General features: G+C 34.4%; 1 protein-coding gene across 1 annotated transcript in view; it reads left to right on the forward strand.

Moving 5' to 3' along the window:
* Positions 1-17,834, forward strand: part of BRCA2 (BRCA2 DNA repair associated) — a 69,267-nt gene that overhangs the window by 30,790 nt on the left and 20,643 nt on the right. Inside the window, exons 13-21 of the mRNA XM_081302726.1 lie at positions 469-538; positions 4,623-5,056; positions 5,591-5,772; positions 6,917-7,104; positions 8,989-9,165; positions 9,854-10,208; positions 14,077-14,232; positions 14,347-14,491; positions 15,740-15,861. Of these exons, the coding sequence (XP_081158852.1) occupies positions 469-538; positions 4,623-5,056; positions 5,591-5,772; positions 6,917-7,104; positions 8,989-9,165; positions 9,854-10,208; positions 14,077-14,232; positions 14,347-14,491; positions 15,740-15,861 (1,829 nt within the window). The remainder of the gene's footprint in view (positions 1-468; positions 539-4,622; positions 5,057-5,590; positions 5,773-6,916; positions 7,105-8,988; positions 9,166-9,853; positions 10,209-14,076; positions 14,233-14,346; positions 14,492-15,739; positions 15,862-17,834) is intronic.

Raw genomic sequence — 17,834 nt, forward strand, 5'->3', positions numbered from 1 at the left:
ATCCCCTATTAATGATTTAATTAATTAAAAGTTTTATAGGTATAAATAATATACTGAGAATGAATAATATCTAAAGCTTTGCTTCTCTTTATGTTTATACTATGAGTTATTTGGTATATAGCTATTATCAGTTTGAATGCACTGACTCTGTGCCTTAGCCCTTGTTCACCTTTTGATGATTTCTTCTTGTTAAAAAAAAAAAAAAAAGTATGTGTTCCCCTGTCTTTCTTACTTAAAAAGAAAGACATAGATAAAAAGATAGATACAGATAGAAATACTGTTTTTACAAAATATTTCTTTTGATAAATATTTCTTTTGATAGTTACTTACTGAATCTATTGAAAATTTAAAGTTTATAATTGTCTCGAATTTTGTATAAATATTTATAATTAGAGATGTAATAGGCAAATAGAAAATAAAATCTCCCATTATATTTTTATTGATAATGTAAAATAATTTTCTCTCTAGGCACAATAAATGATAGAAGATTATTTACCCATCACATTTCTTTAGAGCCAATTATCTGTGGACCCGTTCGGTGAGATATGTTTACCTTGTTTTTCAATTTTACTAATATAATTAGAAAAAATTGTGGCTTTAGGAATTATTTCTAAAACTAATGGTACTACTATGCAGTAAAGAAATTAACACTTCCCTTTTTGAAAGCCTGTATAAGGATTAAATAATTCAATATTTTGGTATTTTATATTGCTGTTTATACTGTTATTTTATTTTTTTAGTTTCATGGCAGCCTTATAAAGTACACAAACTGATTACATGCCAGTTTTGTGGATGATGTACAGAGGTTGAAAAGAATTAAGGAAATATTCAAAATAATTAACAATAAGATGGCAGATATTGAAGATATCCTTTTATCTCTCCTTCTCTAAAGCCTACTAAAATTACCAAGAGAATTTTTAAAAATACATTTTTAGTTGTAGACGGACACAATATCTCTTTTTATGTTGTGCTGAGGATCGAACCCAGTACCTCACACATGTAAGACAAGCACTCTACCACTGAGCCACAGCTCCAGCCCAAGAGAATTTTTTAAAATATGTAATTCCCAAGAACTCTGATCAAAAGAAACAAATACCAAAAGTTTGGAAGCCAAAAATGTGAATGATTTAGTAAACCTAAGAAAGCTAAAACCTGTCATTAGGGCAAGCAGAGAAGCTACCAGTTTACCCCAAACAACCTGAGAAAGACTCAAATTGGCAGTGCGATGTATTTCTCTTGGTAAAGTAGAAGTAGTAAGATTAGATAAAATTCTCTTTAAGAACCATCTGGTTCCCCTCCTCTGTTGCTAATAGGCATTTATTGCTCTTTCCCAGAAAACCAGGTGGTTAGTTATTCCATTGAGAAGTTAACTTGGAGTTCTGATTTGGAGGTGGGATAAGAGAAGGGAACACAAGCCACAGTTGGAAGGATACTGAAAACAGGAATTAAGTAAAAATCTGTATATCAAGCAGTGAGACGCTTAGCCTCCTTCCCACCTTTGGTTCCCAAATGCTGACAAGACTGGAAGATTTGGGAGTAGAGGGGCCGCAGGGAATATGACCAGCCCAACAGAAAAGACCTAAAAATACTGTTACCAATATTCAAATGAAACAGCATAGCCAGTCATCAGGCAGTTAATCCAATAATTGACAGGTTCTGTAAACATATGGAAACTTCCATTCAGCTCTTTAGTGCATCTCTTTAAATGAGCAAAGATCATTGGAAGGAAGCCACTATGAAAGATGGTAGCCAAAATACAAAAACGAAAGCAAAAAAAAAGAGGAAATAGATTATGCAAGTAGAATAATTTGAAAAAACTTAGATATTGTCAGATAAGATATATCTTAATATATGAAAAAATTACTATAAAAAGAGCTCTTAGAAATTAAAAATATGACACAAGTAAATTAACTCTCTAGAAGAAGCAGGGGCTAAAAATCCCTTCTCTAAAATCCCTGGCAACCACTGTCTCCATAGTTTTGCCTTTCCCAGAATATCATATAATTGGAATTATATAGTATATAGTATTTTCATAATGGCACTTTTACTTAGCAATGTGAATTAAAGGTTCCACTGTACCTTGATAACTCTTCATTTTTGCCCTGAATAATATTCCATTATATAGGTAGATATTGATCAGTTAATCTATTGAACGCCATCTTTCTTGTGTTTCTGTCCTCACACAAGGACAGCTTCATTTGTTTCAATTTTAGGCAATTATGAATAAAGCTTCCATAAATATTAGTGTGCAAATTTTGTGTAAGCATCACTTTTCAGATGATTTGGGTAAATAACAATGATCATGATTGCTGGATCATATGGTTAAGAGGACATTTGGTTTTGTGAGAAATTGCCAAATTACTTTCCAAAATGGATGTACCATTTGGAACTCCCATCAGTAATGAATGAGAGTTCCTGTTGCTCCACATATTCACTGGCATTGGGTTTTCTCAGTAATGTGGATTTTTGCCTTTCTAACAGAAAGATAGTGATGTATCATTTTTGCACTTTCCAATGATATATGTTATTGTATTAGCATCTTTTCATAGCTTATTGGCCATCTGTGTCTTACTTGGTAAGGTTTCTGTTAAGATTTCTAGCTATTGTTAAATTGGATTTGTTTTTTTCTTATAGATTTTAAGAGTTATTTGTGTATTTTAGACACCAGTACTTTGTCTAATACATGTTTTGCAATATTTAAAAAAATAGAAATGGAAAATAATATTAATGATAATAATAGTAGCAGGGGCTGGAGGTATAACTCAATGGTAAAGTGCATGCTAGCATGTGTAAGGCCCTGAGTTTGATCCCCAGCGTGCCACACAAGAAAAAAACAAACATTTTTTTTTAACCTGGTGTATACTAATCCCAGCTACTTGGGAGGCTGAAGGAGGAAGATCCCAAGTTCAAGGCCAGCATGGGTAACATGGTGAGATCCCGTCTCAAAAACAAAACATTACTTAAGTAATGCTTTAATTTTACCTTGCAGGCAAACTATTCTGAGGCTCTATTTTCTGTTCCAAAGTTCTCTTGCTGCTTCTCTAGACTGAACATCACATTTATGATTCTCGAATTTCTCTTCAATTCCATTCCAAGAGCTACTTTTTTCTATGTTTAATTCATGTTTCTAAAGTTCCACATTTTTCTCCTTATTTATGCACTTTTTTGATTACTTTTCTGAGAAAAATGCATGGGAGATAAATCTTTTGGTACTATGCATCTGAAAAATATCTACTCTTACTCAATTTTTGATGTGCTGGGGATTGAACCTAGAGCCTCAAGCATGGTAGGCAGGTGCACTGACACTGAGCTACATCCACAGCCTGTCTACCCACCCTCTTAATTGATGTTTAGTCAGTGATAGGATTTTTGGATAGAAATCATTTTGTCTCAGAATATAATACATTCATCTGTAAAATGTGCTTAGTCATAATACAAATGTTGGAAATTGATAGAATCAAATACAGTTATATATACTGTAAAGTGGAGGTGGTGTTGACAGAGATAAATCTTCGTTTTCCATAGTGGGAGGTTATTAGCAACTGCATTGAGAACAATTTCTCAAAATAGTGAGAGAAAGGACAGCTCATTTAGTGAAAATTGAGGAAGTGGAAAAATTACCTGTTGAAGAAAGTTGACCAGAGTGTAGGTAACGATGAATATTACCTTGAAGTAGAAATAAGGCTGAGAAAAATGTGCCTACATAAAGAGGCACTCAAAAAATGTATAAACAGGGGCTGGGGTTATGGATCAACGGTAGAGCGCTTGCCCCACACATTCAAGGCCCTGGGTTTGATCCTCAGCAACACATAAAAATAAATAAAAAATAAAGTTTCATTTAAAAAAAAACATACAAAAATTATTTTAAAAAATAAATGTATAAACGGACTGGGGCGGTAGCTCAGTGGCAGAGCACTTGCCTTGAACATGTAAGGCACTGGGTTCTATCCTCAGCACCACATAAAAACAATAAATAAAGATATTGTGTCCATCTACAATTGAAAACCATGTTTGGGGCTGGGGTTGTGGCTCAGTGGTAGAGCGCTCGCCTCCCACGTTCGAGACCCTGGGTTCGATCCTCAGCACCACAGAATAATAAATGAATAAAATAAACGTATTGTGCCCAACTACAACTAAAAAATAAATATTTTTTTAAAAAAGAAATGTATATAAGGTGGAGGAGACGGGGAAAATACTATTTGAAAGAGTAAGACTTCTGAATAGAATGAGTTATTAGATGGGCTCAAGAGTTCTGGTAAAAGCAGAAGCCAGAGAAGATGGGCAGATATTTCGCTAATAAGAAGGTAAGGAAGGAGTCGTGTGGTAAAATTGAATGGGACACACACTGAGAAGACCCACTTTTGACATACTCTATTGTACTCCATTGTGTTACATAGATTGTAAAATCAAAGGCTAAGAATAAATGTGTAAGAGTCAGTTATAGCCTAGAAAAAGTATGGTATTGTTTTGGAATGGTAACCATGATGAATGCAAAACAATTATCTGAACAGAATTGCCATGTAGCATTTGAGGGTCTACAAAAATAGCATATACCTAAACATGTGTATGTGCACATTTATTGCTTAATAATCAGACTTAAATATTTTCTCTCCCCAATGTAGCACAACTAAGAAACAGCAAGAAACCCAGAAACCAAATTTTACTGTACCTGGTCAGAAATTTCTATCTAAATCTCATCTTTATGAACACCTGACTTCAGAAAAATCTTCAAGCAATTTGCCAGTTTCAGAGCAGCCACTTTATAAAGATCCCGCTACAAGAAAGGAAAAAATGAGATACTCAATTACTACAGGAAAATCAAACAAAGTCTTTGTCCCACCTTTCAAAACTAAATCACATTTTTACAGAGATGAACATTGTGTTTCCAAGAATATTAATTTGTGTGAAAACAAACAAAAACAAAGAAACATAAATGAATGTGGCTCTTGTGATAAGGAAAACAATATTAACGATAGTGATATTCATCAGTTTGACAAAAACAGCACCAGTCAAGTAACAACTATAATTGTCCCAAATTGTGAAGAAGAATCTTTAGGTTTGTGAGATAATTTGTGTGACCCATTTTTGCCTTTTGGTTAGATATTTCTCGTTAAAATCTTGTAGTAAGTTATATTCTTAAGGGTTTCCCTATTTTGTGGTGATTAATAATTTCAGAACCTTTTTTAATGTTTTAGATTTTCTAAATCCAAAGATTAGGTTTAAATTATTCCAATGATTTGTTTTGGTTTCCCCAAAGAATTTGTGGTCTTTCTTGTTTAAAAAAATTTTTTAAAAGACTACTAGACACACAATCCAGGACTGTTATTTATGGAGTATATTTTATCATGCTACTAATTGTCTTCTAAAATTGAGATAAAAGTAATAGATGTATGTCTAATCTTTATGTACAATTTAACAAGTTGAAATTTTTTTATCTCTGAAAATTTAAAAATGATAGGGGCTCCTTTTTTCAATGCATGTAAAATTAGAGTAAATTGATACATGTAGTTTTATAAAGCTGGGGGTGCACTTTCTAAATTTACATTTAGATTTTTTTTTTTTTTTTTGCTAATTATTTGGTCTTTAACAGATTTAATTATAAGCCTTCAGAATGCCAGAGATAAACAGGATATGCGAATTAAAAAGAAACAAGGACAACATATCTTTCCACAGCCAGGCAGTCTATATCTTGCAAAAACCTCCACTCTTCCTCGAATCTCTATGAAAGCTGCAGTAGGAGGCCGAGCTCCCTCTGCATGTTCTCATAAACAGGTACACTTTTCTCTATTGTACTAATATCTTCTGTGGCACTCTTCCATTAATAGTTTAAGTACGGGCAAATTGTTTAAGAATGAAAAAAATTAGTGAAAGAATGGATGAAAGAGATCACTGTGCTTCCTAATCCACCTACCTACCTGGCAGCCTCCCTCTTGGCCTTTTCTTACCAAAGTGATCTGTGCTTCAAAATTTCTTTTTCTTTTTCCCCTTCATATCTTTCTTATTTATTTCATTGCTATAAGTGCTGTCAGCTAGGCATTAGGGGATAAGTAGTCAACCTTAAATTTGAAGTGTGAATAACTCATAGCCCTAAAGACTATTTACATATTTAAAAGAGATTTCTGGTTAAGCTACTACTTTCTAGGTAGAATTTTTCACAATGAAAAAATGGAAATAATAGCTCACATTTATTGAGCCGTTTCCAAGTACTGAGCACTTAGCATTTTACATGCATTGATTCTATTTTGCTTAATCTTTACAGTCACCCTGTATGAAAAATATCATTTTGCCCATCACTTTGTAAATGAGAGGACTGAAGCATAGAGTTAAGTAACTTCCCAGAGTTATGTAATTAGGAAGTTGAAGAGCTGGAATTCTAAATCAAGGGTCTGACTACTGAGTGAAGTGCTGAACACAGACATGTTGGGTTAAGCATGCTGGTGTGAATCTTCCTGAAACTGGGCCAGGCTTCAGTAATACTCTTCCCTGTTCTCCTTCTCCTATACTTTTGAATTTAAGAGATTTCATAAATTATTTCTTTATCCCCACAGTGCCTTCCTGTGGCATATTTAGCATGAAGCTTATACACTTGAATGTTTAGGTTGTTTATAATACATTAAAATTAGCTTCTAGCTAAGAAGTTTATTTATTTTTGTTGTTGTTGTCTTTTTGTTTTTTATCTTGATGTATGTGTGTAAGTGGTGGTGAGGATCAAACCCAGGGCCTTGTGCATGCTAAGCACATAGTCTACCACTGTGCTGTACCCCCAGTACAGTTAAATATTTTTATACTGAATAGTTTAATATTTAAATGAAAAATTCTTGGCAAATTCAGTTTTGACTTATTATAATTGTTTTTATACTATGAAATGTTTATTTTCTTTTATTTGTCATCAAATTTTTCTGTTTATTTTGTGCAGCTCTATATGTATGGTGTTTCTAAACATTGCATAAAGATTAACAGCAAAAATGCAGGGTCTTTTCAGTTTCACACTCAGGATTATTTTAGTAAGGAAGATTTATGGTCTGGAAAGGGAGTCCAGTTGGCTGATGGTGGATGGCTCATACCCTCCAATGATGGAAAGACTGGAAAAGAAGAATTTTATAGGTACTGTATGCAAAAATTTTTGTTAGCTTTAATATATACTATAATTCCTATAAAGTTCACTAGAAATAAATATTTTATACATTGAATCATTTTAAGTGTATTGTGATTCAGTAGGCATTCTGTTAAAATCTTATGAAAAGTGAACATGGTTTGTCCTGGGATTTAATGAATTGGATTTCTTAAATTGACTTTTTCTTGTGCATTTACAAAATAAAAGTGGATAAGTTAAATTTGAATTAGACTTATGAGGGACCCACACACATACACATTTATGTCATATTCTTTTTTATTGTATATTTTAATAAGTACAAAATATAAAAACTAAAAGTTAAACAGAAATATTTAAATATCAGTAATACCAAATAACAAGAAAATCTCAGTGCTCTAAAACATCAATAATTTAGGAACTATATAACCACTTTTGAGTCTAATGTTTACACAAACATAATTAAAAAATTTTTGCCATTAAGATGTATCACCAAGCGCAAGAGATGGGAATTCTTTCTTTAGAACCCTTACTTTTAAAAACTCTGCATCCTTCCAAAATTAATTATCTTGAGAACAAGCTTAAATATTTTTTCCTGAAGATATTTTTTACTTTTTTGGAGTAGTTTAAAATAGGAGCCCTATTTACATCATGCATGCATCTTAGATAACTAACATCTGCTGTAGATTCTAGTAGGAAAAATATAGTAAAACCATTGTATTATTTTCTTGTACTAAAGAGAATGCATAGCATGGAGCTTGATTATTCTGTAGTCAAGTGGTCAGGGTTCATAGTGTTGAGGCACTTATGGGTTGTCTCTGGATCATTCAGTGAATATTTATTGTGCATCCACTATGTGCCAGGTACTATTCTGGACACTAGGCATCACAAAGAAAAACAAACAAAAAAGGTAGTTGCTTTAATGAGTCATGCCTCCTACTGGGGGTGGAAAGAACAGAAAGCTTTAAAAATAGCCAGTAATTTCTATGTTGGGAGGTGATGAATACTCTGAACATGGATAAAGCTGGATAGGTGTTAGGGGATAAAACTGTTTTATGCTGATGCATGTCATTCAGCAGAGAGGGAAGAAATTGATGGTGCAGGAGGAGTCATTTCTTAGGTGAAGGATGGAGCAACAGAGGGTGGGAGCTGGTGCTCCAATGGCAGAAGGCAGCGGATAAGGACACAGGTGCTATGGTGAGTAGGTGTGAAGAGGGAGGCTGTGGAAGTCCTCTTTTGAGTACTTCTGTTGTCTTAGGGCTCAGAGAGAGTACGAGACAGTAGAAGCAGTTAGAGATTTGAGAAGAGAGGGAATGCTGCCAAGGAAGCACCAGGACTAGGGAAGAGTTTTCCTGGGTGTGATTTTAAAAGCATTCCCTTTTTGTGGTCCTGGGGATTGAACCCAGGAACACTTTACCACTGAGCCACATCTCAGCTCTTTTTCATTTTTTGAGTCAGGATCTTGCTAAGTTGCTCACGGCCTCACTAAGTTGCTGAGTCTAACTTTGAACCTATGATCCTCCTGCCTCAGCCTCCCAGGTTGCTGGGAGTACAGGCATGCTCCACCATTCCTGGCTTAAAAACATTCTCTTTAATAGAAAAGTAGTCTAAAATATAATTATTTTAAATTAGCAACTTAATTTTCCAGCAACAACTCTACATGAGTTGAAAGCATTATATTGACTGTTCTGTTAAGTGGAGTTTTTATTAGTATGCTATTTTGATAAGTGCTAAACGATTTTCTAAAATTTTATTACTTATAGGTCATACGGTCACTTGTAAAACCTTTTGAATCATGTATAATATAGTTTTATGTATAAAGAATAATTATAATTGTTGAACATAATATCATCAACCTATATGTTTGTTATTATATTATTGTACATTTATTTGTTCAGGGCTTTGTGTGACACCCCAGGTGTTGACCCAAAACTTATTTCTAGAGTTTGGGTCTATAATCACTACAGATGGATTATATGGAAACTGGCAGCTATGGAATTTGCTTTTCCTAAGGAATTTGCTAATAGATGCCTAAATCCAGAAAGGGTTCTTCTTCAACTAAAATACAGGCAAGTGTAAAGTATTATATTAAGTAATCTTACACTGTGGTATAATTCAGGTATTTGCTCAGTCTGTGACTTCTGTGTCAAAGATGGTACATGAGCCAGTTCCCATCCGACCCTGCTTCATGTTGTATAGAGTTGTTCTCTAGTTATTGCCCAGACCACTTAGAGAGGTCACACATTCATATATTACCTCTTGTTTTTCTCTTCCCCCAACTTTCTCTTCAACCTCTTGGCATATGAGAAGAATATGACTTACTAATCTGATCAATTATACAGATATTAATAATAAAGCATTTTTGTATTTTTAAATTTTAGTTTTCATACTTTAACAATATGAAAATGTATTTTCTACCTAAAAGTTTTTCAAGTATTTCTCAGTATTTTTTTGCCAAATTAATTGGGACAGGGGGTGGGGTGTAGGGTACCAGGGACTGTACTCAGGGGCACTTGACCACTGAGCCACATCCCCAGCCCTTTTTTGTGTTTTATTTAGAGACAGGTTCTCATTGAGTTGCTTAGTGCCTCACTGTTGCTAAGCTGACTTTGCATCCTAAATACTCCTGCCGCAGCCTCCCAAGCCCTGGGATTACAGGTGTTTGCCAGTGCACCCAGCTGCTAAATTAATTTTATTCTCAATTACTCAGTGACTTTGTTTATGGTACAATTCCTAAAACAGGCATTTTCTTTTCATTTTTAGATATGATGTGGAAATTGATAGAAGCAGAAGATCTGCTATAAAAAAGATCCTGGAAAGGGATGATACAGCTGCAAAAACACTTGTCCTCTGTGTTTCTGACATCATTTCATCCATCACTGACATATCTGAAACTTCTAGCAGTAAAACTAGTGGTGTAGATGCCAAGAAAGTGGCCATTATTGAACTTACAGATGGATGGTATGCTGTCAAGGCCCTGTTGGACCCTCCTCTCTTAGCCCTCTTAAAGAATGGGAGACTGGCTGTAGGTCAGAAGATCATTATTCATGGAGCAGAATTGGTGGGCTCTCCTGATGCCTGTACACCTCTTGAAGCCCCAGAATCTCTTATGTTAAAGGTAAATTAAATTAATGCCGCTGACTCATTTAAATTCAAGAGAGGTCTTATACTTAAATTTTTAAATTTACTTATGTTAGTAAAATTGCTGTATTTCTTGAAAACGTTCTGACAATGTAAGAGGCAGATTATTTAGACAATTTGTGTCATTTTGGGAAGAGCCTGAGATATTTCTTGAGCTAAATATTGTTCCAATTAAAGAGAAAGTCAATTTGTACTAGAATTTGGTTTCAATACCTATATCCTTACTGCCATCTTCTTGTAGCTTTGTTTCTGCTTGATTACTTGATCAGATCCCCTTTCCAGTGTGATTAGAGAATTAGGTTTTAGTGCTTCTCAAATGTGTAATAATAAAATACCTTTGGTCTCTGTGTGTATTTGAAACCATACAACAGGACATTGTCATGTTGAATAGTAGCAGTATTGCCATTAGAAGTTACTGATGATGTTGCACATACAGATTCACTGACATGGTAACCTTGTAGAAAATTTACTTCAGTTGTATGCTGCATCTCTAATTCAGGGGAGAATTTAATAAATTAAACATTTTTAAGGTAAAGAGATTTTATTTGGCCTTTCATCAAGAGAAAACAGGCTTCTGGTTTTTGTTGCTTAGAATATCAATTGTGATGGTTTTCATCTTCTTGTTTGTTATTTGTTATTATCAAATCTGTGTGTGTGCATAGTTCAGAAAGTAAATTATATAAGGCTTATGACCAAAACAAAAGCTATCCCTAGCACATCCCCTCTTTGTGCTTCAGAAGTGACCATTAACAACCATGTGGCTATTTCTTTTGTTTATACTGCCATGTCTTTTCCCCTTCAGTTAAGACATTAACTATTAACTTCCTGCTGTAGAAGATGAAGATTTAGGTGTCTTATACCACACCACCACATATTTCTCTTCCCCCATTTCCCCTGCAGCATAATTTTTAGCAAAGTTTATACTTATTTTTAAGTATACGTTTAATATAAGTTAAATATATGTTTAAAAATAAGTTATTATAACGTGTTTACGTTATAATAACTATGAAAATATTTTTTGCAACATAGTACATACATACTATATCCTTTCTTTATCATTTACTGCTTTCCCGGGAGTCATTACATGTCTTCTTTGTTTTTTACTTTTCTACATCCTTATCACTGATGTCTTACTCTTTATGTGTGCATGCTAGAAACCCTATTTCCTGGATTCTGTGTCATCTTTCTAGACTTATTCCCTGGTTCTGAGGGCCCACAACTTCTAATCTTATAGAGAAAGTGAACTTGAAGTTTTTTGAAATCTTATTGTAAGGTCAGCTGAGTATAAAAATCTAGGTTGAAATTATTCCTTCAAGCCGGGCTTGATGGTATGTACATGTAATCCCTACCACCTGCCTCAGCAAATTAGCAAGGCCCTTAGTGAAACCCTGTCTCAAGATACAAAATAAAAAGCTCTGAGGATATAGCCATCCCTGGGTTCAATCCTCAGAACAAAAATAAATAAGTAAATTATCCCTTCAAAATTTTGGAGGACATTTCTTTATTAACTTCTTCTAATATAGCTTTTACCACTAGTATAGCTTATTACTAAGCTTATTGCTATTTTTATTCTTAATCCTTCATTATGTGGTCTGATTTAATATTTTTTTTCTCCACTATTCTAAAATTTCATAGTATGCTACTTCAATGTCTTTTTCTTTCTTTTTTTTTTTTTTTTAATTGTGGGTATTGTGTATCCAATCTAGGAACAATGTATTTTACTAAGTTGTGGGAAATTTTCTTAAAGTGATTCTTTTATAATTTTCTTATTTTTTCTCTGTTTCCTAATATTCGGGCACTAGACTGCTTAGATTAGTCCTATAATTTTCCAGTCTTTTCTCACTATTTTGTTGTTGTTGTCTCTTTCCCACTTCTTTTCTAAAATAGTTCTTAATTCTTTCTTCTAATCACTAAAGTGAATTTGTTTCTACCAGCATAATTTTTTATTTCAGGAGACTTTATCATTCCCTAAATGTTTTTTGTTCTTGCTACATTTGGCTATTGTTTTATAGATGCAATATCTTATCTTTCTGAAGCAATTGCATAATGTTTTATTTTCATTTTGTCTTTCTTGCTTCCTGCATTTTTTTGTGAGAACCTCTTTTTCTTTTTGTTTGGGTCTTTCAGATTGTAGACTTCCTTGACTGGCGATCACTTCCAGGGAAGGACTTGTCAGCTTATAGGGCAAAGAGGTGGGGATTTGGGTTTTTAGTTAGAAGATCCTCAAATACCAGTGACTATACCAAGAGGTCAGCAGAGTAAAGAAACAATAGGAGACTCATTGTCACCATGAGGATTTTTACTTCAGTTCTGTTTTTACTATGATAACATCTCTCCCCTACCCTCATTGCATCTACCCAGTGTTCAGAGTATGGGATACATGTGGTTTAGCCTCCCCAGAAGTGGAGTCCCCTGGGTTCTATTTTAATGGGATAAGGGACAGCCACCTGGCTGCTTGGAATAGGAGAGGAAATCTGGGGTCTTAACGGTCTTTGTACAAAATTTCAACCACTCTTCCTATTTTCTGACCTATCTTATGTACCTGCCTTCAGGGTACCTGTTAGCTCCAATTTTTTAGTGTTTTCTTCAATTATTTGTGTCTCATTGGCTTCTTATGACAAATTTGATGGCTGAGTAATCTTGGTCAAGTTATCAACTGTAAAATGGGAATAAATCTAAGGACTATTATAAACATTAAATGTTAATAGTTGTAAAGTAGTTAACATCATGCTAGCCACCATAGTAAATGCTCTCTGAATATTTGCAGTTTTTATTATCCATGATCATTCTCGGGCTGTTTTGTCATTTACTCGTCCAACAAATTTTTAGCTTCCAAAATTTTGATGATGTCACATCTGTTGTTCTTTCTCATTCTATTTGTCCTAATGAGTTTTCCACCCATGTTTGTGTTAGTTTTTGTCATTTTGACCAAAATACCTGACAAAAACAGGTTAGAGGAGGAAAACTTTATTCTCACGGTTTCAGAGGTTCAGGACATGGTTAGCCAACCTCATTGCTCTGGGCCTAAGGTAAGGCAGAATAACGTGGTGGAAGGGTATGGCAGAGGAAGGCTGCTCAGCTCATGACAACTGGGAAGCAAAGAGAGAGAGAACTGAGCAAGGGGCCAAGGACAGATGTAGTCCAAGGCCATACTCCAGTGACCTACTTCCTTTAGCCATGCCCCACCTCCCTACAGTTACCATCCACCAGTCCATTCAGTTATCAGTGGATTAAGCCACTGATGAGGTCAGAGTGTTAATCATGCCTAAAAGTCCAACCTTGCCACATTGGGAATTTTACTTTCAAAACATGAACTTTTCAGGAGACATTCCAGATTCAAACCATAACAATATTTAAATTGAAGATCCTTTGATCTACTATCTAATACAAACATTTAACACCGATGTTTGATATAGTATAAGGAGTACTACATTTTGAGAATATTTTCACTTGTACATTTTCAGTTTTCCTTTTTGGGGGGCTGGGGAATACCAGAGATTGAACTCAGGGACACTCGACCACTGAGCCACATCCCCAGTCCTATTTTGTATTTTATATTTAGAAAAGGGGTCCCACTGAGTTGCTTAGCACCTCGCTGTTGCTGAAGATGGCTTTGAATCCACAGTCCTCCTGCCTCAGCCTCTAGAGTTGCTGGGATTACAGGCATGTGCCACCAGGCCCAGCTGTACACTTTTCATTTTTCTACTTACTTCTTTACTAATCTTCTTAAGACATTTCAAAGTGAATATTTTAAAAGCAGCCCTAATAGAATGAAAACTCTTAGAAAGTTTGGAATAGAATCGAGTATATATTTAACTTCTAAATCAGTTTGTTAATTTGTCCAGATTTCAGCTAATAGTACTCGGCCTGCTTGCTGGTACACCAAACTTGGGTTCTTTCCTGATCCTAGACCTTTCCCTCTGACCTTGTCATCATTGTTCAGCGATGGAGGAAATGTGGGTTGTGTTGATGTTGTTGTTCAAAGAGTATACCCTATGCAGGTATGATACGTTCTTGAAGCTTACAGTGTGTTTTCTTTCTTTTGAGACAATTAATTTGAATGCTCCCTACCAGCTGTTTTTGATGTTGTTGTTTTAATATAATACATTATGCAGTGGATGGAGAAGACATCTTCTGGATTGTACATATTTCGCAATGAAAGAGAAGAAGAAAAGGAAGCAGCGAAACATGCAGAGGCTCACCAAAAGAAACTAGAAACCTTGTTTGCCAAAGTGCAAGCAGAATTTGAAGAACATGAAGGTAAAGTGTGTTATATAATCCAAATTATTATTTTTCATATGAAAAATTTAAGGGCTTTTAAATTAATATTTGTAATTAAATAAATTGTCTTTTTAATTCTGAGTCTGAATTTTTTTTTAATATTATACAGATGCACAGGTAAACATTGAACTTTTCTCAAATTATCATTATTTATTTCCAAAACACTGACCTTTTAGATGCTCATAATTATCTTAGGCAGTAAAAGATGATGTTCTCAGCCTTTTTTCAGGGCCCTTAAATAAAATTCCTAGTAAGATTCAGGGTGAGGGCTGGGGCTGGGGCTGAATGGTAGAGCGCTTCCCTAGCACATGTGAGGCACTGGGTTTGATCCTCAGCACCACATAAAAAAGAAATGAAACTAAAGATATTTTGTGTCCATCTACAACTAAATATAAATAAATAAATATATATAATTTATTTTTTTAAAGATTCAGGGTGAAGATATCTAGAGTATTCTTTTGTGGTATTAGAGGAAAAAAAAGCAAAAGGAGAAAACCAGCAGATCATTTTTTCCCCTAAGCTGTTACTCTTCTTCCTTAGTGTCTTTATCTACCTTATATCTACCTTATATGACTTTATATTTTTATCTTTGGAGTGGTCAGTTTTCATGTATTCCTGGAACAAGGACTTGTTATCCTTGTGGCAAAAATTATGTTTTTAATGTTTGAACCACATAAATTTACTTTTTCTAATGTACCTTTTTGTTGCTAACAGTTTTATAATTTCCTTATGATTTTTTATTTTATTTAACTTCATATTATATATGTCTACAGAAAAATTGGACTCCCAATATTTTATTTGCTTAAAATTATAACAGCTCATACTATTTTCATGAATAGAGAATCAATAACAAACCTTTTTTTTTAAGATTTATTTTTTAGCTGTAGTTGGACACAATACCTTTATTTCATTTATTTATTTTTATGTGGTGCTGAGGATTGAACCCAGGGACCCCGCGCATGCTAGGCTAGCACTCTACCACTGATCCACAATCTCTGCCCCTCATTTTCTTAATTTATAAATTAAGTAAACTCTTATGTGTGACTATTTATTTTAACCATGAGTATACCAGTTTTAAATTTTCCAAGAAAACTTTTAGCAGATTAGTGTTTTTTATTCTTTTTTAATCTCCCTTCTTAGGGTGTTTTTTTTTTCCCCCTGGTTCTCTACTTTGCACTGTTCTTAAATTTTTGGTTTAACTCATTAGTAATGCTTTTTTTCCCTTAGAACACACAACAAAACAGTGTGTACCATCACGTGCACTAACAAGACAGCAAGTCCATGCTCTGCAGGATGGGGCAGAGCTTTATGAAGCAGTAAAGAATGCACCAGACCCAGACTACCTTGAGGTGAGCCAGTAAGAGACAGATGATGAGCCTTGATCCCCACCCTGGAATGTGGGAAGCTACGTTGACTTTCTGGCTTTTATGGGAAGCAAAACATCAAAATGCTGCATCTTTCAAAGGGAATGAGAACACTTCTGGCATCTTGAGTGATGCACCAAGCCAGTGTGATGGGTTTTTTGATTCTGTGTATCAGATGGAGATTGGGGAAGTACATGTATTTCTTTTTCTTCCTTTCTTTTTTTTCTTTTCTTTTTTTTTTTTTTTACTATTTTTAGTTGTAGATGGACAAATACCTTTATTTTTTTTTTAATTTTTATTCTAATTTGTTATATATGACAACAGAATGTATTACAATTCATATTACATGTATAGAGCATATTTTTTCATATCTCTGATTATATACTCTCACCATTCATGTCTTCATACATGTACTTAGGGTAATGATGTCCATCTCTTTCCACCATCCTTTTTATACCCCTCTCCCTGCCTTCACCTCCCTCCCCTTTCTATCTAGAATTCGTCTATTCCTCCCATGCTTCCTCTCAACCCCACTATGAATCAGCCGCCTCATATCAGAGAAAACATTAGGCATTTGTTTTTTGGAATTGGCTTACTTCACTTAGCATTATATTCTCCAACTCCATCCGTTTACCTGCAAATGCCATGGTTTTATTCCTTTTTATTGCTGAGTTATATTCCAGTGGGTGTATATACCACGTTTTCTTTATCCATTCATCTACTGAAGGGCATCTAGGTTGTTTCCATAGTTTAGCTATTGTGAATTGTGCTTCACTAAACATTGATGTGGCTATGTCCCTGTAGTAGCTGTTTTTAAGTCCTTTAGGTTTAGACTGAGGAGTGGGGTAGCTGGGTCAAAAAGTGGTTCCATTCTGAGTTTTCCAAGGAATCTCCATATTGCTTTCCATATTGGCTGTACCAATTTACAGTCCCACTAGCAATGCAAATACCTTTATTTTATTTACGTATTTTATGTGGTGCTGAGGATCAAACCCATGCCTCACTCATGCTAGGTAAGTGCTCCACCACTGAGCTACAACCCCAGCCCCAATTTCATGTGTTTCATGTGTTAATTAAACATGGTTTAAAATATAGCAAAACTTGTTTATTTTATTTTAGTTGTAATTGGATACAATACTTTTCTTTATTTATTTATTTTAACTTTTTTATTTATAGGTGAATACAATATCTTTATTTTATTTTTATGCTGAGGATCAAACCCAGTGCCTCATGCACACTAGGTGAGCGCTCTATTTCTGAGCCACAACCTCAACCCCACAATACCTTTATTTTATTTATTAATTTTTATTTGGTGCTGAGGATTGAACCCAGGGCCTCCTCATTCTAGGCGAGCATTCTACCACTGAGACACAACCCCAGTCCCCAAACTTGTTTATTTTAAGATTAAAAAATCTTCAGTGCAGCGTCTTTGTTTCCAAGTTCTTGGTTTCTCAGAGCCTACTTACGATTGTTCATCAATTTCTACCTTAAGGATACTGGGACAGGAGACTTCCAGAAGCATTAAAGTGTGTTAAAAACAGCACAGGTTTTAGAATCACAGCTTTACCATTTATTAGCTAAGAAAATTGGGAATAAAATAGCTATAAAATGGTCATAAGGTACATAATTTTAGGATCAAATGATTTATCTAAAAGTTCCACACACTTTAGTTAGTATTCACATGCTATTAGTTACTATTATTTGAACACCCATTTCACATATTAAAATAAGCAACCTCCTAAATTAGACACCTAGATGTCTAAAATGATTCATGCTGATTCTAGGATTACTTTGCTAAGTAGAGAGGAGGGGCAATATTTAGGGAAATTGTTTACTGATTAATTGTTTATTGTTGTTTATTGATTAATTTTATTTATTTTATGACTTAATAAATGAGGTAAATTTATTTTTAACTTTATTACATAGTGGGACTACAAAATAAATATTCCGACACTAAT

The sequence above is a fragment of the Spermophilus citellus genome, assembly GCF_964194105.1.
Source record: "Spermophilus citellus genome assembly, chromosome: 1".
Classification (NCBI taxonomy): domain Eukaryota; kingdom Metazoa; phylum Chordata; class Mammalia; order Rodentia; family Sciuridae; genus Spermophilus; species Spermophilus citellus.